Raw genomic sequence first — 22503 nt, 5'->3', positions numbered from 1 at the left:
CTAGTTCTCCTGGGGGTCCGGCTAGACACTGGCATGTTGATAAACTCTCCTAAAATTCAGTGAGCAAAAATCCCTGTGTATTTTGGGGTGGTTATTCAAAGGCTCAAGGGGTCAGGGCTGAGGGAAAGGGGCCTGGTACTGATAACAATTTTCCTCCCTCTGGCCTCACTGTTCTTCAACCATATGGTTGCTAAGGTGATTTTCTACTTGAGACAAAGGAGACCCTGTCCATTCCCTGCTTGTCCTCGAGACGAAGTCCACACTCCTTAGCTTGCCACTCGAGGCCTCTCTTTGTAACTTCATCTTTTGGCTTCTCCTGCAATTTAGACCCCAGCCATTCCAAACTACATGCTGTTTCTTGAATGTTCCATGCTTTTTTGAGCCACTGCCTAGAATGCCCTCTTCGCTCACATGTCCACCTAGAAATTTTCGACTCAAAACTGGAAACGCTGCTCAAAAATCCACTGCTTTGTGAAGCCATCTTGGCTCTTGTGGAAGCTCTTCTCCTACCACCAACCCAGGGAGATGCAACTTTTCTCTCCTCCCGAATACTCCCTCACCTTGGGAGGACTTCTGTAACTGCAGGTGGCCCCATGCACTGTGTGAGTTACGTGCCCACCTGCTCTGACTTCCCCAGGGCAAGATCAGCATCTCTCTCATCTTTACACACCTGCCACCTGGCACACAGCTGGTCCTCGACAAAGAGGAGCCAGATGAAGACAGATGGCCCTGCAGGCAGCAGGAAAAGAAAGGAAAGGGGCTTAAAGGGAGCTTCAACTCCTTAAGCATGTTTCGGGCCAGCATCAAAGTTGGGTCAGGGCACGGCTTAAAAGTTGGTCATGGAAAAAAGGGACATGGTGACAGGACACTGACTTTCTAAGCATTCTGGACCAGGGCTTGGGAGAGCTGAGAGAAACTGATCATTTAGGTAAATATGCCACTGCCCAAGGCAGCTGGGTGGGGGTACCAAGAAGACTACAAAATCTTGTATTAGCCTCAGAGAGCAGAAACATCTGCTAAAGCCACAGCGGGCAGGCTGGCCAAGTTCAGCAACGGGTTAGCCAGGACAGCCCTGTGACCAAAGGAAAGGGCCACAGAGGGGGAAGAATCAATCATCCGTGCAAAGAGGATAGGGGGGACTAGCAGCAACAGGGGGGGTTCCAAAGCTCAGGGGAGCCAGATGTCAGCGACCCAGCCAGGAGCGGCAGCAGGGCCCTCCTCTGACCCTTCCAGCCCAGGCCTTCGCTGCCTCAAAAACTCCCTTACGCCTTCGGAGCCCATTGGCTGTCAGAGCCTGAGAACTTAGGGAGTTTTTCTCCTTTTCTCTGAGGACTTCAAGGTTTTAACAGTAAGGTTCAGCTAGCTCCCCACTCGCACACTGAAACAGCTTGAAAGGAAAGAGATAATTCACTTGCCAGCCAACATCTCTGTTGAAAGAGTTTTCTTTTTCATATCAACACTTCCATGAATTCCGAATGGGATCAACTCTTTGCTACACAGCTGGACGTTAACAAAACATCAACACTCTGACAACCTGCTGGGGTCAGAAAGGAACATCTTAAAACTCTTTGGACTCCACGTTAAGACAGGCTTCCAATCCCAATCTTTGATCTCTATTATAAAGCAGTACCAATAAAATATCGTAGAGATTTATGGGTGAACTTTCATTTGAGCTGTTTCACACCTAAAATAACACGGGCACTGGGGCCAATAGGCAGACAATTTAGCTTCAGGTTTCAACTGTTTAGGGTTTCTTTGACTTAAAACTTAACTCATTTATTTTTAAAAATTACTTTACATTTCACAGTTTCATTGTATTTCCCTCTCAGGGAAGACAGGAGATGTTTAACTGGGTAGATGTCATGTCCTTCTGAGAAGGACAGGCCTAAACTCAGGTAGATGCTTGTCCCCTTAATGAACAGATGCCTGATTTCTGTCAAAAAGAAAGAGTGTGTCCTTTTCATGGGACTTAAATGGACACTATTTCAATTTATCTTTTCTCCTGAGTATACTCTATGGTTAATTAAAATAACCAAATACTTATTACTGGGAGTAAAATCCCAAAAATGAATTTCATTTTAAAGACAGTAAAATGAAATTTGGACCTAGTATCAGTTTTATTGTGTAGTCCTGATCTGTGGGATAATTCTCCAAATCAAGCTTAGACTGTAAATCCGGTATCAGCTACTTATAAGCCAGTACCCCTGAACGAAAACAAATTGGTGCCACATTCCCTCTAAGGTGGGAAACCAACTGGCTCCCCACCCTCAACACACACACCCCTCCTTTCATCTGATAAAGCTGGGAGAGATGATTCTGCCAAATGAGAAAGCAGAGAATCTGGAGGAATAGGTAAGCAGCTCATCCAGCTTTTAAGAAGACCTTTATAGGCAAAGTAAAGTGAAAACAGCAGAAAAGTTCCTGGACACAGTCCTTTTTACAAAAATGAGTAGGAAGAAAGGTCAGAGCAGTGGTTCAAAGGAACCAGAATGCACAGCTGCTGCTGTCCAAGGTTGCGGGCTGGTGCCACTCGCTCCTGCCAAAGTGGGGGCCGAGCCGGGCAGCAGGAGCCCGCAGTCACTCGGGGGCACACGGGCCCTTTCTCCATCCAGCTCCACACTTTCAGAGCTCAGGAGCAGAGCCCCAACTCTGCAGCCCTGAGAAGTCCTAGAACTGTGACAATCATGAACACAAAGTAGAGGAAAGAAAATGTGCTTTGTTATTTAACCCCATTTTATTTTTCTATTTTCTGATTTTGAAACATAATTCCTGGTTATAAAAGGAGAATGCAAGAGCTAGGTAAGAAAAAATCACCTGCTTAGAAGAACCTCTAATTGTGTCCAAAACTCTTAAATATGTGAATCTGAAGAACAGAGTTATTAAAACTTTTCTACATGGGGAGAGCAACTCACGTTTATTCACTTTCTGTGGTCTTAAAAGTCTTAGAGATTGCCACTTCTGTTTTTCTTTACATCATAACATCATAGTTTGGTGGATAGAGGGGATTCTGGACTCTGATCTCCCTTCCCTCAGAGGCCTTGGGCCAGACAAAGGCCAGAGCTGGTCAACTCCATTTTGGGGCAGGAGGTATGGATGGGATATCTTCAACCTGAGGTTATATTAAGTGTAAACAATGTACAAATGTCAGAGCTCTGTTCTTGGGAGAGCCAAGTTATGAGTGAGGGGCTTGGCTTTGGACTGGTTCCTTTGTCTGCATACGCCGGGGATCTATACATTTTTTTTTTTTAATTTATTTATTTGACAGAGATCACAAGTAGGCAGAGAGATAGGCAGAGAGAAAGGGGGAAGGAGGCTCCCCGCTGAGCAGGGAGCCCGATGCGGGGCTCGATCCCAGGACCCTGGGATCATGACCTGAGCCGAAGGCGGAGGCTTTAACCCACTGAGGCACCCAGGCGCCCCAGACCTACACTTTTATAAAAGGAGCCCGAGTGGAGGGAAAGTCATCCCCCCAAAAGCTTTCAAAACGAAAACATTTTTATTTAAGTATAAAACACACACATACTAGTGCACAAGTCATAAAGGAAAAGTCTGTTCCCTTTCACTAAGTGAAAGCTCAGGTAATCAGGACCCAGATGCAGAATCGGGGCAATCCCCCCGCACTTGGGCTCTCTAGTCCTACCGTGTGAATCCATAGGACTCACTTGTTCATGCTACCTTCAATGGGTAGGGAATAGTGCCCGTTTTTTTGGGTGGGATCATACTGGTATTTTAATTTACATTTCCCTGATAATGTATGATGTGGACCATCTTCTCACATGCATATTTGTCATCTGTAGATCTTCTCTGATGGAATCCTTTCTCGTCTCTGAGAAAGGGCAAGGCAGGAGCTGATTCCAGCAGGGGTGGAAACGTTTTCTCAAAAGGCATTTCGGGGGCGCCTAGGTGGCTCAGTGAGTTAAGCCTCTGCCTTCAGCTCAAGTCATAATCTTGGGGTCCTGGGATCGGGCCCCGTATCGGGCTCCCTGCTTGGCAGGGAGCCTGCTTCCCTCCGGTCTTCCCTGCCTGCCTCTCTGCCTACTTGTGATCTCTCTCTCTCTGTAAAATAAATAAAATATTAAAAAAAAAAAAGGCATTTCATCCCATTCTGTTGTAGTGCGACAATGCCACAGACATTAAAATGCCACAGTATAGCACGTGGCTATATTGCAAAAATACATCATAAAAACTGTGGCTGGCATGGGCTGAGTCGGCTGAGCCCGGCTTCGGAACAATATTTTGAAGGCAGTTACTGTTCCTCATTTCTTTCTGAACATGAGCACCTGTCTGACTTACTCAGGTGGCAGGGCCAGTCTGAAACCTGAGATGGGTCCCCGTGTCTTGCCATGATATGGTTCCTCTTGAATATATAAGGAAAACATGCAACCACCAAGGGCCAACACTTGCTGGAGCTCACGTTATAGGGAGAAAAACCCTGCTTTTTAAAGATCTCATTAGATGTGAGAAAAGATGTTCAGACAAGGTTGCTATTCCTCATGACTTTTTTTTTTTTTTTTTTGGTAAGAAAAGAGAAACAATGGAAGCAGACCAAACAGGCTGTCCTTCAATTCCAGAAACTGGAGACGGATACTTACCTTCTGAACCAAATAGACGCTTGTAGCTCTCTCAGCAGCCACTTTATCCAGGGGGGATCCCTCGGGAACAAAGTAACTGACATCTGCGATGTGAACCCCCACTTCAAAGTTGCCTGTAAATGCAGAAGGAGGCTGATCAGTGTGGTGTGGAAAGCAAGGTCATCCCTCCCAGGAATCCCTCCTGGGACTGTGTGGCACTGTTGGGAGGCCACGGGCCTCAAAGCGCGGGTCACCGTCTCCAGTCTTCCCGGGGATTCACATGGTTACTTTCCTTACTGTATCCTAGCAGACGGTGAGATTTTTATCCTCAAGACACAACATTAACCATCTTCGCAAGATGTTTCCTGCTTCTAAAGGCCTCTTGTGTTTGTAAACATCAGCGGACTTGCCAAAGCAGGCTCATTCTGGCTGACAAAGGGGCCCTTTCAGGGCACTAGAAAGGAGTGAGTTCCTGAATCCTGCAGACTCTGCCTCTAAGGACTCTGTCCTTTCTGTCCATTCTGAGCACAGTCTTTTATGTCGAGCCCTGCGCCTGGCCTTCCTACCTTGATTCTGCCCCTTCTTACCTAGCTCTGGAATCTTCTCAGTCAGGGATCTGGTGATGCCACTCCCGAGCCTTTAAGCCATGTCCTTGCTTGGTCTCCCCACAACCTGCCTCGCCAGCCTTCAGCGCCCCCCACATGTCTACATGCAGCCATCATGGGAAACCTCCTTCCGCTCCCAGAACACAGCTTATCTCATCCCAATGACATATTTGCTTGGCTCATGGTTTTTTTCTTATGTTTGGGATCATCGCAATGGGACCTGCCTATCAAAATCCTTCTTACCAAACAAGGATCAGTTTAAAGAGAATCTGGGAACAAGAAGAGATTCTCTGCCCTCTGTTTCTTCTATCTCCACAGTCAAAGCACCTAATCCATGAATGAAGATGATTACCATGGTCTTTTCCTCAGTGCACTCATCTTTGCCAGATATCACAATGTATCTTTATTGGCTTACAAATTTACTGTCTGCCTCTCTTCCTACAATGTAAGCTCCAGCAAGGGAGAACCTTCTGTGTAAAGTTCACTGGTCTAGGCCCAGTACCTAGAAGAATGTCTGACAAACGGTAGGCACTCAAGAAATACCTGTTGAGTGAATGAATTAACAATAGGCTTGTCTGCCTGTTGTCTTTTCCTGTCTGGTAAAAGACCTACTTTTTTCCCTTATAGAATTGCCCTGTCCCTTTCTGGTGGACCGGGCCCTGCCCACCAGTTCTGCCAGAGAGATGGGCAGACGATGTAGGCTGGTGGAATTACACTTAAAGTGGGGTTGAGGGGATGGTTAAGTTATAAATTTAGATTTACTCTTGAACATCCCACAAACCAGATCTCAAATACAGCACTTGTGATTACACACAAATGCACCCACACACTTACATATATATGCGAGAATGGACAGAGCGGACAGAATACAAAAAAGAGTTCACATGTAAAGTAGGGGTACAGTGTAACGAGCGCGTCATGGGCAGACAGGTACACTGACGATACCAACACAAAGGTGAATTTGCTCAACTTTAAATATATGCTTGGGTGCTTGGATGGTTCAGCTGACTGAGCATCTAAATCTTGGTTTCAGCTTGGGTTATGGTCTCATCGTGAGATGGAGCCCCGCATCGGGCTCCACACTGAGCACGGAGTCGGCTTCAGATTCTCTCTCTCCCTCTCTCTCCCTCTTCCTCCCCCACTCCTCTGCTCTTTCCCCTACTCACATGCATGCACTCTCCCTCTCTAAAATAACTAAATAAAATCTTTGAATATATATGCTTGATGTAATTCCACCAAACCCTATCCTTATTCATAGTAACTTCAGGGAAAGGGATCTCTGCTGGGACCCCGGACAGTAAGGACCACCATAAGCCTGGAGCTGCCAGGAAAACATCTTTGTCACAGGATCATGCCAATATGGAAAATAACAGTTCTAGGCAATAAGGGGAGAATCATGATAGCCTCATTTGAACTCCAGGATCCAGCTGAACTTGAAACCAGTCTACCTATGGACTTGGCAGTTCACGAATCAATCAGTTCCCTTTCAGTTACGACTCCCAGGAAGAGTCCTGACTGATACCCAAGTTGACTCAGAAGAGCTTCCGAGCACATCACTACTTGTTCCTGGCTGCCTAGATGATCAGTCCAAAAGTATCACACGTTTTATCTGCGAATTTCGTAGCCATTTATTATCCTTCTATTCCTTAATCTCTGGGGGACCCTTCTTCCTTCTGTTTTTTTAAAAATGGAAAACAGTTTAAGCATGGGGTAGTTAAAATAAGGGGTTTGGGGACAGAACGGAATTTAAGATTCCCTATTCCTCATCTCTAGGGACTACCCTCCCTACAGGGCAATCACTGGTTTTTTTCTGCCTAGTCCTGTAACATAAATGCATTGGGGAAAACCAAAGTCCGCGTCTAAGAGATCTCAGCGGCTGTGGGATAATATGATAGACCCACTTCCCACAGACGAGAGGGGCGTCGGGAAAGCAGAGAGAGACCGGTGTGGCTCAGAGTTCAGCCGCCTCACTCTGAGAGCCACGCAGCTGTTGGGTCACTGGGAGCAGGGACACCTGCCCTGTGATGATCGAGGAACTCAACCCTAAGAGGAAGTGTCCAAGAGTCTCAGACGGCTCAGCTTCCAATTTTGATATTACAAGTATCTAAAACCAACACTTGGGGAAGGTAAAATAAAGTGTCTTCTTTTGAAGTCAGAATTATAATGTATTAGCCTAACAGGTAAATATTGACTGAAGGAAAAGAGAGGATTATTACATCATGATATAAACCATAATTTCAAATTCGGTCTCTGTGTTGTTACTACACATGAACTTTTTGTCCTTAGTCAAAATTGACAAACTGACAAAGAGTTCATTACAGGAGATAAAACATTAAGGAGGCCAATCAAAACACATTTCAGAGGCTTAAATTTCCCTCAGAATTCCCAGCAGAGCCTCTAAGACCAGCAAAGAGCAGCTCTCTTATTCTCCCCTTTGGACAGTCTTTTGTGGAAACCCTAAGTAAATATTTTATTACATGTATTTACATAATGTGAACTTGCAGAACGCTCGAGGTAGTGGCACTGAAGGTTTTATTCTATGAAAGAGAAAATATAAATCCAAATGTTCTGTAGTATCCACCGCCAACACACTTAGGACCAACTCGATGTTTTTAAAAAAATACTGTCTTCCATATAAAAGGATTCTTTACAAAAATTTTTTTTGTACATGAAAAAGTTTTCACTGACTGACCCGGGCTAAGGTAAGCCCTGAAAGTTCGGGAAAGCTGGGGAGGCAGAGGGAGGCACAGTCCCCGAGGCCGGCCATGGCTGGCTTGCCTTTGCTCAGTGCCCACAAACTTAAATGAATACAAATGCTCCTTGGAATGAACCTGAGAGGACATCAGAGCTGCTGCATCCAAGGAAAACACAAATAGAAACGAAAGCAGCGGCTTAAAAACCACCTTGTCTAAGCCAGCCTCCCAGCCAGTTCAGCCCCTTTCCAACAGTGTCCCTGCCAGGTGGCCCCTGACGCAGCATCCAGGGTGGGGCGCACACGACCTGAAGCCGCTTGCTCTACTTCTGAAGCGCTCCTGTCACTTCAGCAGGAACATGTGAAAGCGCTTGGTAATCAGTAACAGTTACTCGGACACAATGCTGACCAGGACGATCACGAAAACGACAATACGGATGGCAGCAGTGGCTGCTGATTTACTGTCTTCCTCATGCCTGGGGCTCCACAGATGTTCATCTCATTCTGACACAGGCGCATACACTGAATTTCACCAATGAATCATCTGAGGCTCAGAGAGGTCCAAGGTTACCTGCCTAGGAAGTAATCTCCCCTGGATGCAAACCCAGGTCCGATTCAGAGTCTTTGCTCCTTTTGTTACCCGCACCCCACTCACTCCAAGACAAGATGATACAAGTCAATTTTTCGCCTCAGTGGCTCATAGCTCAAAATCGCTCCCTATCTCTAGGGAGACTCAACAGAAGCCATTCGTGGCCAGGGATTCAGAAATCCTGTTGGTGACCTGTCCCAGCCTTGTCCCCAGTCACATCCCTATCCCTGCAGTCTCTCTCGGTTCCCATGACTGTTCCCCTTCATCACTTGCAGGCTGGCGATCCAGCAACTCCAAGTCATCAGCTCCGGGACGACTTAATTGTGAGGCCTCAGGGTCCAACTGCCGCTGTCTAAGTATCTAACTGCCTTCCTCAGCCATCAGTTCTCCTCAGCGGGCAGCAGTGGGACTGTCCTCAGCAACTGAAAGGGTGGCACCACTGGTGCAGGCGGGGACATCCCAGGCCACCCCTCTGAGGAGTGAGGAGTGCCACCAGGGCCTGCCAGACTTGGATCACTTGAATTCACTTTTACTCACCACTGAGACCTGACAGTGGTGATGGGCTCTTCTTGACCCAGAAGGATGCTGCTTTTAACCCAGAATTTTAGGGAACAATGCTGCCAAATGTATCTCATCAAAAAAATGGCTGCTTCGGTCTGGGTTACTAAGGGACTTCATGTTGCTAAATCCAAACCTTTTTAGGCCTGACTTGACCTGACCTTACAGGGCATCTGAAGCCTAGTGATTCCTTCCTCCTTGACACAGGCTTCCCTCAGCTTGAGCATGTCTGACAGTGTGACTGCTCCTTCCCAGGCTCCTCTTCCTCTCCTGTCCCTTACATGTTGGGAGTGCCTCCAAGCTCGGCCCTGAGCTGCTTTCTCTGGCAGTCCTATTCTCTCCCTGGATTGTCTCATGCCCTCCCAGGAGTTCAAGCATCATCTCTGTGCTTCGGTCTCCTTAATTCTGTGCCACCAGTCTAGACTTCTCTGAGCTCCAGACCGACATGCCCCTCAACTGTCCCACAGGTACCTCACACTCATACCTCTGCAAGTCACTACCCCTGGCAAAACCACATCTCTTCCTGTGCTCTCCACCCCAGGAAGTGGGAGCACCTTCACTAAAGCAAAAGGGGTACCATCACTATCTAAGCCTAAAAGAAACTAGGCCTGTCTCAGCCTGTGTTGACCAATCACTCTGAACTTGAGCTACCAAATCTACCCGTCTCTCCTCTTCCCGCCATCCCCACTATGGTCAGGGCCACCGTTTCCCTGAAGAAGATCTAACAACTTCCGTGTTATTCTCCCTGACATTTCTCAAGTCCATTTTCCACACTGAAGATAATGCTCTTTCCAAAATACAAACCCTCCTGTCACTCTGTTTCTCTTCTCGACACCTCCTGCTGGCCCCGCAGACCATTGCATAAAGCCCACTCCCTCCAGCAGGCTTTCCCTGATGACCCAGACCATCCCCTGTGTCTTCCCCCAGCATCTGACACTCTCCCTGCACCACCACCCAGCCCGGGGAGGCCTCACAGGGCTAAGGTCACAAGGTATCTCCCCCATCCTCTGTCATCCGCACAAAGGGCAGGGAAAGGGCTGAGCACATAGTCAAGTGTCTGAGGTTTCCTGAACAAATAAGAAAATAACCAAAATACAAGGCTGGCTGACTCGTTGCCACTCTAGAATGAAAGGGGTTGTCAGTGCTGCCTGGTCTAATGGTGCAGAGTCCTCCCCACACCAGCTCTTCCCAGAGTGAGACCGATCTATGTTTGCACACCTCAGGTGACTTAGGAATCACCACTTCTCAGCGTAGTCCAATCCATTCTCAGATAACCAAAGTACGTCTTCCTACGGCTTCCACTTTTTGGCCCAGTTCTACCCTATGGGGCTGCCCAGAACAAACCCAACTCTTCCGAGGACAGCAATGTGGCTAGGAGAAATGAGTGCAAGGGCAGGTCTCTTCTAGCAGGGCTGGGCTCTGCTTTTGGGTTGGAACCAGCTTTGAAATATTTAGACAGCACGTGCCTCCCAGAGCTTCTCTCCTCAGGCTAAATTACCATATTGGCTTGGCTTTGAATCATCTCATAATCCTCCACATCCTTCCCCAAACGTAGCCATTCAACAAACACTTACTACGATCCTACCAAATGGCAGACGCTTTTCCAGGCTACTGGGGACAAAGAAGCAAACAAGATTGATAAGATCCCTTCTCTGTGGGGCATACGTTCTAGTGGGGAGACAAAGACAAGGAGCAAGCAAATAAATGGTAAGATTACTCAGGAAAGTGAAAAGACTCTGAAGGAAGTAAAACAGGCTGAGGTGATGAGAATGCCTGGGGTCCATCTCGGATTTAGTTAAGAAAGTTCTCTCTGAGGAAACAAATGGAGACCTGTACGTCTAAAAAGGACCTCCTCACATGATGACATGGGGAGGGAGGAGCACAGATTCAACAGAGCAAAGGGTCAACAGTGGGAACAAGTTGGCTGCACTGAAGGTATAGAAAGGAGAGTCCTGGAACCTAGGAGGCTAGTGAGGTAGCTGGGGCCCTGATGAGAGAGGCCTGCTGGGCCAGGATGAAGCACTTAGATTTTATCTCAAGGCCGGTGGGAAACCACTAGAGAACTGTGAGCAGAGAAGCGAATATACTACCTTCACTTTCTCATTTTATCACCTCTTCATTCTGCCCATTGTGCTTCTGTGAATGGGCTCAGGTCATGCTGAACTGAAAAGAAGGAGCGAAGAAGAACACATTCTCTTAGGAATGGTGTTCCAGGCAAACAAATTCAAGCCACCTTCAGGGAAGTAATATGTTACGTTTGGTAGACAAACGTAGGTGAGGAAAAGAAGCCTAACCAAGGAGACACAGTGACAGACACCACAGACACTGGGTTTCCCATCTCACAGACTGGACTCCATTCAGCCTACATGACAAGAAAATGATGTTCTTGCTTGGATCACCCTCTTGACCCTGTGGCCAGTCTTCCAAACAACATGAGCCTTAAGAGATAGAAAACTGTGTTCTTGAAAGCTCAGGAAGGGGAATCCAATGGAGAGAACGGAGAGAAAGGGACCGTGTCTGCTGTCCAGACTTGCCCAGAAGTGAAGGGCCTCCTTCAGAGCAGCCCATCCAGCCAGGGTGCGGGCCTGGCCTTAGTTTGTCCCCTGGCATTTCAGAGACAGAGTCACAGCTGAGGAACAATTGGGCTTGGATCACCTTGTAGCCACACAGTAAACGCCATCTTTTAGTTGGGGTAAGCAAATTCCCTCTCGCTTTAGTGGAAACACTGATTGGGTAAGAGAGACAACTCAAACTCTGACGTGTTCCAGTTCTGTGTGGTATCTGGTTTTGTAACACAAAAGCTGACCACTGGCACAGCAAGCCATGGCAGTACTCCATGGCCATGACGTGGCAACGGTCTGAAGATATTTCACAAACTTGAAAGGAGTCTAAGGGGAAAAATTCTGGAGCAAGGAAATCTGAATGCAATGCAAGGCACCCATGCATGAGGAGGGGGTTGTACAAGAGGATTTCTCAGACCCTCCCGAAGGCCAGGATTTGAAGAGTCTGCACATTGTCTCTTTTAATATTCCTTTTGCCATCCAGCAAAGGGTTAATGAGGACCTTTTGTTGCAAGCTCCTTGACTGGTGAGCTCACCTTCTGGAACTAAGCAGCTCAGAGAACCTTTTCCCTTCATTATTACAAAGGGCTCTATCAATCTGCAAGTACTCAACTCAACTGCCCACACAGCAATTTTTGTCATGTTCAATCTAATTCTCAGGAATCTAAGTTTAAATTTATATGAACAGCATGGAAGAGGAACACCCAGGTAGTAAATTCCACTTTTCCCCTTCCAAATGATTTGAGCAATGGCCTCCTTCATTAACAGGAAAGAGAATGCGGAGCTGAACATGTGAGGCCGGCACACCCAAAGTCTGGGAATTTCCAGGCGTTTCAGGAGTGAGTGGGGAAAGCCCACAGCAGCCGGTCAGGCCTGCGACAGTGTGTGGAGCTCAGGCTCGTGCAAAGCTCTTGAGTGCAGGAGGACAGGCATTTGGTCTTTTCCTTAATGCCAAAGGAGAGTGAGGTCAGAGGTGCCAAGAAGGACCTCTGAAGGTAGTTTCAAAGTTTGCAGGTTCAAATAATTAAGGGTGGAAATGGAGGTGGGGAGGATGGGGGGTTGGATGGGATAAATTGGTCATGGTTTCAAGTTTGCCAGGTTGGGTGGTGGGAACAAGGAGTTTCATTATACTATTCTGTCTACTTCTGTGCACGTTCAAAATTCTCTATCCAAAAATTAGAAAAAAAAAAAAGTTTGCAGGGACTGAAGCCAAGGAAAGAAAAAAGTTTAAAAGGGAAAAACCCAGTTAAGTAAACTAGCTACAAATTTTCAAAGAAGAACAAGCCAACAGAGGCAGGAGAGGGTTACTGCCTGAGCAGAATTAAGATGTCCCCAGTGATGATTTCTGGAGGTCAAGGATATGGGGACTGTTCTTTTCTACATCATACACATTTGTAATGTGTCCAGCTTTCAAAAGCTGGAAAAGCAATACAGATAAAAATATAAAATTAAAAATGCAAACCCGGCTTAAAAATGGCTGGAAAGAAATATATTAGGATGGTAACAATGGTTTTCTCTGAGTGGAAGGATTATGAGTAAATTCGAACATTTCTGTCATAAATAGATTGTTTAACAGTCTTTCTTTCTCTTTTCATTTCTTTCCTTTCCTTTTCTTTCCCTCTCTCCCTCCCTCCCTTCCTTCCTTCCTCCCTCCCTCTCTCTCTTTCAATTAAACACACCCACAACATGCTCTGTCCTTGCTCTGTCATATCCTGTTCCCTGATTCCCCACCACACAGCAAGAGAAAGCAGCACTGGCTGGCCTGGGCAAGGGCAGTGAGCCGTGGCAGCTCACCTGACCGGTCTCTTGGACAAGGGTGAAGAAAGCACTTTACAGGCCACTTTGATTAAAGGTGAGCTCAGTAGATGAAGCAGCACAGGCAGGCGTGTTCCTTCTACATAAGAAACAATTATTTTCCCCACCAGAAATGGGACTCCAGTTTACAGCCGCAGCCTGTGGCTCCTGTCATCACTTTCCAGGTCCCCCGTGTGAGGCTAGCCCCGGGAACCCACCCTTGCTCCCGCTGGTGGCGTGCAGGGAACACGCCAGACTTCAGCATACTTTCACACCCCTCTGTGGGTTTTTCTATTTTAAAAAAGCCTCTCTACAAAATATAGTTACTAGTCTCTAACAGACAAATTTAAAAGAGGTGTGCCATTTCAACAAGTTTTTTTTTTTTAAATTTTATTGTGTTACGATAGTCACTACACAGTCCATCATTAGTTTCTGATGTAGTGTTCTATGATTCAGTGTTTGTGTAGAACACCCAGGGCTCCACACAATCCGTAAAGAAATCTAAGCATCTTGGTGTATTTAAATGCCTGTTCGCTAAGCGCAACTGCTCCCAAACAACAGCTTAACCTGATCCCAGCCTTCCTTTCAGCTGAAATCCAAGCAGCCTTCACATTTACCTTGAATTTGGAGAGGCAATAGTTTTCAAAAGCTTTCTGTCCTGTAACAAAACCCCTTAATGGGTTTTCTCACATCCTGGAGAAGTTGTTTTAGTTTGTTATTTTTTTGTCATATCAAACTCGCTCTTTTTTTGGCCCTAATTACTCAGTTTCGCTAATTAATCTCTTTTGCACAAAGGAGAAACCATTTTCTAATTCCCTAAGTTAACTAGAAATTATATAAGTCATTTATGCATGCTTATGAGCTTATGCTAGAGATTCACCTTCCCGGTTGTCCCCCAACAATAGCGCACTGTTGCCTGTGCTTATATTAACTCATTTAATCCTCACAAGGCTGTGAGGCAGATCTCTTCCTACAGATGAGGAAACAGGCTCAGGGAGGTCAGACACTTTGCATCAAGGTCTGGCTCCCAAGCCCAAGCCCTTGATTATTACTTTATGGGACCCGTGTCTAGTATCAGGTACCCGACTAATTTGTAATTGCTTCTTTCTTAACCCCTATAATCCTACAAGCACCCTCACTGTACCAGTTTTTAAAGGATCATACATTTACTTTGCAGAACACACACTTTAAGAGAGAGAGGTAGAAGACAGTATGATTTTCAACATAGCCAAAAGTGACTCCTTTATGGTGACAATAAATACTCACTGAAATAAAGAAACCTGCAACCAGTAGTCACTTTCTATTTATGACTATCCATATATCAATTACAGGTTTTTCCCCTCATATATCAATTATAGTTTTAATTTAGTTTTCATATAAAGTATTTTGAATTGCTAAAATTTACAGGTAACTGAATGCCAATGCTTTAATTATCAACCTTTAATGGCTTTAACACTTCTGGATGGAAATCCTCTACAAATGTATTATAGATTTCCTTTTCTTAATAGCAGGATATAATTCAATATTAATAACTTAGGGTCCTTAACATGAATATATCTTTTGTATTTTGTAATAGATGCTGATGTGGTAGAGTAGGGCAAAAGTGTCCATTCCACAGGATGTACTCTCAAATTTACTTGTCACTTGTGTCACCAAAATGGAGTGAACACTGTTCAGATGCAAAACCTCCTGGCTAATTACAACCACAATTAATCATTGATTGGACCTGGCACATAAAATATTCACATGTTTCTCAATTAAAGGAATCTACTGCACAAAAATTCTATGGGGTAGGTACTATTAATTTTTAGGTTTTATAGGTGAAGACATTCAGGCTCAGAGAGGTTAGATGACTTGACTGATGTCGCCCAGTGACATTGGAGCCTGCATTAGAACACTGTTGGACTTGACCATCACTGTTTGTAACTATTGTACTACAGGGCAGTAAGGTCCAGCTGTTTCCTGAGGAGTTTTAATCATCCCATGATGATCAGTCCCCTTGATTTCTTGTTCCCTAGCAGCTCTACTGAGATTGAATTCTCGTATGTGCCATTCACTCATGCAAAGTGTGCAGTATAGTATATGCACAGTTAGGCCACCATCACCACCATCAATTTTGCTGTATTTTTACTTTTTTAAGATTTTATTTATTTATTTTTGAAAGAGAAAGAGAGACAGCATGAGCAGGGGAAGGGAGCAGAGGGAGAGGGAGAAGCAGACTCCCGGCTGAGCAGGGAGTCGTATGCAGGACTCAATGATCTGAGGTAAAGGCAGATGCTTAACTAGCTGAGCCAGGCAGTGCCCCACCACCATCAATTTTAGAACATTTCATCACCCCCAAAAGAAACTGCACATCTGTTTTCAGTCATTTCCTACTTCTCCCCAAACTTCCCAGCCCTAGGCCACAACTAATCTACTCTGTCTCTATAGATGTGGCTATTCTGGAAATCTCATGTACATGGAATGATATAGTATGTGGTCTTTTGTGATTGTTTTCTTTTTGTTTGTTTGTTTTCTTTTACCTAACAATGTTTTCCAGGTCTTTCCATTGTAGCATGTGTCAGTCCTCCATTTCTTTTTATGACTGAATAATGTTCCACTGTATGGAAATACCACATTTATTTAAGTATTCACGAGGTGACAGACATTTGGGTTGTTTCTACTTTTTTGTGTGCCCCTTCACTTCTTAAAATAAACTTTTTTAAAAAGATTTTTTAAAAGTAATCTCTATACCCAACGTGAGGCTTGAACTCACGTTGCATACTTTACTGACTGAGCCAGCTAGGCACTCCTAAAATAAACTTTTTATTGAGGCATAAAACACATAAAGTACATAAACTACAAGTGTACAGCTCAATGAATTTTTATAAAGTGAATACACTTAGGTAATTGTTCCCCAGTTCAAGAAATAGAACATAACGGGCGCCTGGGTGGCTCAGTGGGTTAAGCCGCTGCCTTCAGCTCAGGTCATGATCTCAGGGTCCTGGGATCGAGTCCCGCATCGGGCTCTCTGCTCAGCAGGGAGCCTGCTTCCCTCTCTCTCTCTGCCTGCCTCTCTGTCTACGTCAAATAAATAAATAAAATCTTTAAAAAAAAAAAAAAAAAAAAGAAATAGAACATAACCAGAATTCCAGGAGTTTCTTTTGTGCCTTCCACTCAGACTTTACACCACCAAAGATAATTCCTTTTCTGACCTCTGCAATCTATAATCATAGATCAGTTCTGCCTGATTTGCATTTACATAAATGAATCCATTCGGTATGTACATTGTGTGTGTATGGGGGGGTATCTGCCTTCTTTCGCTCCACATGGAGACTCATCCACATTATGTTTTGAATTTGCTCGGTACCAACACTGCTCCCTACTCTGTTGTAAGAGTAAACCACAATTTATCCATTTTACTGCCGACAGATACTTGGGCTGTTATCAACGTCTAGCTCTCACGAATGATGCTTCCATGAATATTCTTGTCCCTATGTACTTGTTTCTGTTGTGTATATATCTAAGAATGAAACTTCTGGGTCGTAAGTGTGGATCTATTCAGTTCTATTACATACTGTACAACTGTTTTCCAAAGTGGTGGCACCAAATTACATGCCTACTCTGTGTATGAGAGTTCTAATTGCTTCACACCTCCACTAACAATTGGTATTGTCAGCTTTCAAAAATTTTTAGCTATTAAGAACACCGTAGTAACTCACTCTGGTTTCGATTTCCATTCTCCCTGTGGACTAATGATATTAAGCACTTTTCCTGTGCTTTTTAAAATTATTATATATACATCTGGATATGCATTTGATATTTTTATCAAATGATATTCTAAACCCTCTTTAATGTTCATCTTTTCTTACCAGTATAAGAGTAATATATGCCCATTTTTATAATCTCTATATTTATATTTTGCAAAAATACAAAGCTTTAGAGAGAACAAAAAATATATTTTTTTTAAATTAAAATTACCTATAACCCCCCCCAACACACCTGTTGTTAACATTTTGGTATATTCCTTTTTTGTTCATGTTCTATACATAAACAAATGTTTATTACAAAATTAACACCATGCTGTACTGCTTGTCTCAGTAGTTTGAATATTTATAAATAGAGTATTTTTTTTAGAAAGTGCCTATTCAACTCTTCATATATTCTCAGTAGGAGTCCTTTGCTGGCCAAAGATGATCACAAATGCCTTCTCCTCTGTGGCTTGCTTTTTCATTATTTTAATGGTGTCTTTTGTTAAACTGAAGTTCTTAAATTTAATGAAAGCTAATTTATCACCCTTTTCCTTTAAGGTTAATGCTTTCGGTGTCCCACTGAAGTAATCTTTGCCTATCCCAGGGTCATGAGGTTATTCTTCTATATTATCTTCTAGAAATATATGTTTTATCTTTCACACTTAGATCTATAAGCCACGTGGAATTGTCTTTTATAGAAGGTACGACATAGAAATCACATTTCATTTTTTTCCCCATATGGTTACCCAATAGATCCAGCATCCTTTTTTCCACTACGCTGCAGTGACGCCTTTGTTGACAACCACATGACTCTATATGGATGGGTCTGTTTCTGGATTCTCAATTCTATTTCCACCTTGACTTGTGAACAGCAAGTGAATATTTATTACTTTAGCACTACCTTACTAAAATTCCATCTCAATTTTAATCTTTCCATTTTATATTAATAATACCTTTCACTGAACACTTACTTTTTGTCTGTCACAGTTCTAAATGCCAGGGATTTATTTCTTTTAATCTTCCCAGCAATTTTAAGTTGGGCATTATTATCCCCATCTTATAGACTGGGAAATGTGAGGCATGAAGAAGTTAATTCTTTTCTCTGGAATATGGACTGTGTCTTTTTCCATTTTGTTGACATACCACCTACTTTCGTGGGGAAGCATCTGTAGCTCAAGCAACTTTAGGCAGTTACTGCTAATATCTTTAAAGCAAGGTTGTGTTTTTGCAACAACAGGCATAAGAGGAGCTTTGTTCCTTTGGCTTTTCATAGACTCAGAATTTTGAAACTAGATGACACCTGAAAAACTGTCTAGTCCAAACACTCACATAACTGAGGAAGGAGAATTTCAGAGAAACCACAGACATGCCCAAACTTACATGATGCAGTAGAGGCAAAGATGAGACAAGAACCCAGCTCTCCTGCTCTTACTCCAGTGCTCTCTCTGGTATACCAAAACTCCCTCTCATCATGCAATGAATGTGTTGGATCACTGAGACTCCTGAATCAGCTTCCAAGTTTACCTTGGTGCCAGATACTTGAGGATGCCTGACTGGTGGGTGCCAGATTATCTTGGCTTTAATGAACAAGGAAACTGGAACCAATCAGCAGAGCTGGAAGCAGATGAACAGGCCACAGTCCAAACTTGGTTTAACAAGGTGCACTGAGACATCCATGAAAAAAGAGAATTTCCGAAGCCCAGACCCCACAGAAATCAGGCTAGCAAGATTTGAATGGAACATAGGAATAAGACTTAGAGGGGTGGAGCTGTCTCTCCACTTAATCTTTCCACTTAGATTCTGTGTCCTCAAAACAGGAACTCATTGGCAAGCATCCCAGAATCCCACTTCCATGCCAGAGTCCTCGCATGACTATTCAGTTACTTGGATTTTTTGAGTCAAGGTATGATTCAGTAAAAAATGACCATACAACAAGGAGAGTTAAAACTATTCACTTATCAATGCCCCAGATGAATGGAGAAGACATGCACTTCCTTATGTGTCACTGGTTCTACAGAATTTCCCATTTTTTCTTCCCAAGTTCACTATCAAGGGTCATACTATGAAAATAAGGTTTGTCTGAGATCAAGTACTTAGATTACCTAGACTCTGCCTGAGGTCAGAATGCCCTCTGACTGCAAGAGACTGCAAGAGGAATAAAAAATTAGTGTTTCAAAACCGAGATTAGAAAGGACTTCACATACAAGAGGAACGTAGGAATAATGGCAATGGAAATACCAGGCATCATGAAGATTTCAGAGACAAACCCAGAAATGTATTCAAGTAGAAAGGTGCCCTGAAGCAGAATTTTTCTTTTCCAAAATCTATAGAAGAGTTATCAGGGGTTTTCTTCTAGAACACAAGGAACAGATTTTAAACATGGAAGGTTTTGTTTGGCTAAACTAAATATTGCATATAGCTCTTATATTTAAACTACATGTGCCCTATGTTTCCAGCTGATAGATTAAACTTTCCTAATGAAATGTGAGTTGCCTCTTACGGTGCAGTGATCGCTTTTTGGAAGGCCATCCCTTGGAAACATGGTGCTTCTAAATCCAGCTGACTGGGGTGGATGAAGCAGGTAGAAACATAACCAATGCACTAAGACGGTGGGGGTGGTGAGGGGCAGACCTGAATTCAGGGGCTTAAATGAAGGTCTTCTGTCTGAGATGAAGTCAAATTCCAAAAGACTGGGTAAGGCTAAAACAAGAAAACAACCAGAAGAGCAGCACCTAGAAGGCTGAGAAGGGCAGTTCCAGGTGAGAGGAATGGCTGGAAGGAGTGGTCTGGCACTAACAGAGGGGACCTGTGCTGGCGGCCTCCTGAGGGCCTTGGGAGAATATACCAGATTGACGTCCATGTGCATAGGTCTGTCTTCTTGGTCCCTCTTGTGGGACAGGATGGGGACAGAGCTTTGGCAGGTTAGAGACCGAGCACTAGCAGGTTCACGCAACAAAAGGATGTGGTGTTCTCTGCACGGTGCTTGAAGAAAGGCTCTGATGGAAAGTGTACTTCCCCAACCAATGACCTAAGTGACAAGACCCTAAGAGCCTTGCAATGGTGTGTGTGTGTGCGCGCGTGCATGTGTGCTATACAGGCACGGGGCATAAGGTGGGGTCTAGCCAGAGCCACACAGCTAGGCATTGTAAACTACCCCGTGCAAGGCTAGGAGGAGTGCAGAGCACAGCGTGAGGTCATGTTTTAAGTCAGGGCTGGAGGCTGTGTATGCAGCCTGAGAAACAGCAGATCGGGTCTCCTACCAGATGTCTGGCTTCGGCTTCTGTAAGAATGCCACGCTTATCCTCTCCCTGGAGCGCACTGATCAAACAGCTCTCACACTGGGGCTCGCAGAGTAAGGCATGGGGATATTCCTCCCTAGAGGGAGTGAACGTCCTCAGTGATGTCCTCAGTGAGACTCATCATGGAAAGGGGCCAGCCCTCAGACGGGAGATGAGGAATGAAAGAAGTAAGCCCACGGCTGCTTTCTAGAACCTCTTAGGTCGAGATTTTGGAAAGGTAGATGTTGAGGTGGGGGTGCCTGTATGATGCTCACAGTGTGGAGACAGGTCGGGACCTGTCTGGGGCCTGGATCTGGGGGCAAGTGTAAAGCAAGCCACTTCCTGATGCTTTGTGTTGCTCTCTGCAGACCTTCCTTTAGCCATCCTAACCTTCAGGAAACTTCTGTTGAAGAGGTATAGTCTAGTTTCAGCTGTGCCTGAGGCACTAAGCAAAGAATTATGGGGACCATACTCAGACCAAAGTGGTAGCAAGTCCTGTCAGCCCCTATAGTCAGTGAGCAGAGGGAGTGGTGCTGAGGAAGAAGGAAATGGAGGTCCTAGGGGTGACCATCCCTGTGGTCCAGCTGTCTTCCCATCCAGGAATCCTTCTCTTTTGCTAACCTTTGGAACTCTGGGCTTCTTTGACTAGAGGAGGCCTGTCCCTTGATAGTAAAGGCTTTCAAGCAATTCTTGGCTCTCTGGTGGGCACCCTGAAGGTCAGTATGGATATATTTTAAAGAGTTAGGGAGTTCTTGGAGAGCGTGAGGAAAGTAGTCAGTGTTGAAATCCTTAACTGCTGCGTAAGGGAGCATTCTGTACTCTGTGTGGAAGGGAAGTCAACTCAGCCATGAGGAGGTAGGTAAACTCACTCATCCTTCAAGCATGAATAGGAAGCATGAAACGGGGTATTTCAATTCATGCCATTCATCTGGCCACGCATCTGAGAAGGCAGTGAAAAATCTTTAAATGCATTGTGTTTTTCTTAAGTTAAAAGTGCTGTCACACTTATTTCTTATTGAAGAAATGATGTGTATGATACCAGTGACTTTTAAAAATATGCTGGGGCGCCTGGGTGGCTCAGTGGGTTAAGCCTCTGCTTTTGGCTCAGCATGATCTCAGGGTCCTGGGATCGAGCCCCGTATCGGGCTCTCTGCTCAGCGGGGAGCCTGCTTCCTCCTCTCTCTCTCTGCCTGCCTCTGTCTACTTGTGATCTCTGTCAAATAAATAAATAAATAAAATCTTTAAAAATAAATGATTAAATAAATAAATAAAACATGCTTAATTGCTTAACACAAAGCCATTTTTTAAAATGTTTTCTGTGTGCTTGAGAACAAAGTGTAATCTTCATTTGTGAGTACAGTATTCTACGTATGGTTATGAGAGCTAGCAGTTAACTGGGCTATTCACATTTTCTGCAGTTTTAATGAATTTCTGCTCTGTTTGAACCAACATTTCCTGGGAAAAGCGTACTGAATTAACCCACCATGAAGATGAATTTATCAATTTCTTCTTGTTTTTTTTGTCAACTATTATTTTATATATATATATTTAAGATTTTATTTATTTATTTGACAAAGAGAGAGATCACAAGTAGGCAGGGAGGCAGGCAGAGAGAGAAGGGGAAGCAGGCTCCCTGCTGAGGAGAGAGCCCGACACAGGGCTCGATCCCAGGACCCTGAGATCATGACCTGAGCTGAAAGCAGAGGCTTAACCCACTTAGCTACCCAGGCACCCCTATTTTATATATTTTGAAGCTATATTATTTAGTAATATATATCCAGACATATTTTCCCAATGAAGTGACTCTTCTAAGTATCATTTAGTGACTCTCTTTACATTTAGTAATATATTCTTAAAATTTAGTAAAATATTAGTAAAAAATTAGTAAAATATTCTTAAAATCTTAAAATTGATTTACCAAACATTAACAAAAAATACACTAGCTCTCTTTTGTTTAGCACATGACTGGCATAGCTTTTCTCACCTTTTTACATTAATCTTTGTGTCTCTGTGCTTATATCTCTAGTCTAACAGTCTTTGCTTTTTAACTATAGAGGGAAATTTGATGTGCTTATTAATTTGGCTTCTTCATATGTACTTATTTATTTATTTATTTATTTTTAA

At 44.2% G+C, this 22503-nt stretch overlaps 1 protein-coding gene across 1 annotated transcript in view; it reads right to left on the bottom strand.

Moving 5' to 3' along the window:
* The window catches only part of DIS3L2 (DIS3 like 3'-5' exoribonuclease 2), a 349252-nt gene that overhangs the window by 98532 nt on the left and 228217 nt on the right, over positions 1 to 22503 (bottom strand). Inside the window, exon 11 of the mRNA XM_032857493.1 lies at positions 4593 to 4705. Within this exon, the coding sequence (XP_032713384.1) occupies positions 4593 to 4705 (113 nt within the window). The remainder of the gene's footprint in view (positions 1 to 4592; positions 4706 to 22503) is intronic.

The sequence above is a fragment of the Lontra canadensis genome, unplaced genomic scaffold, assembly GCF_010015895.1.
Source record: "Lontra canadensis isolate GAN:19392208 unplaced genomic scaffold, GSC_riverotter_1.0 scaffold13, whole genome shotgun sequence".
Taxonomy (NCBI): domain Eukaryota; kingdom Metazoa; phylum Chordata; class Mammalia; order Carnivora; family Mustelidae; genus Lontra; species Lontra canadensis.
This window is presented reverse-complemented; position numbering and strand designations above follow the sequence as displayed.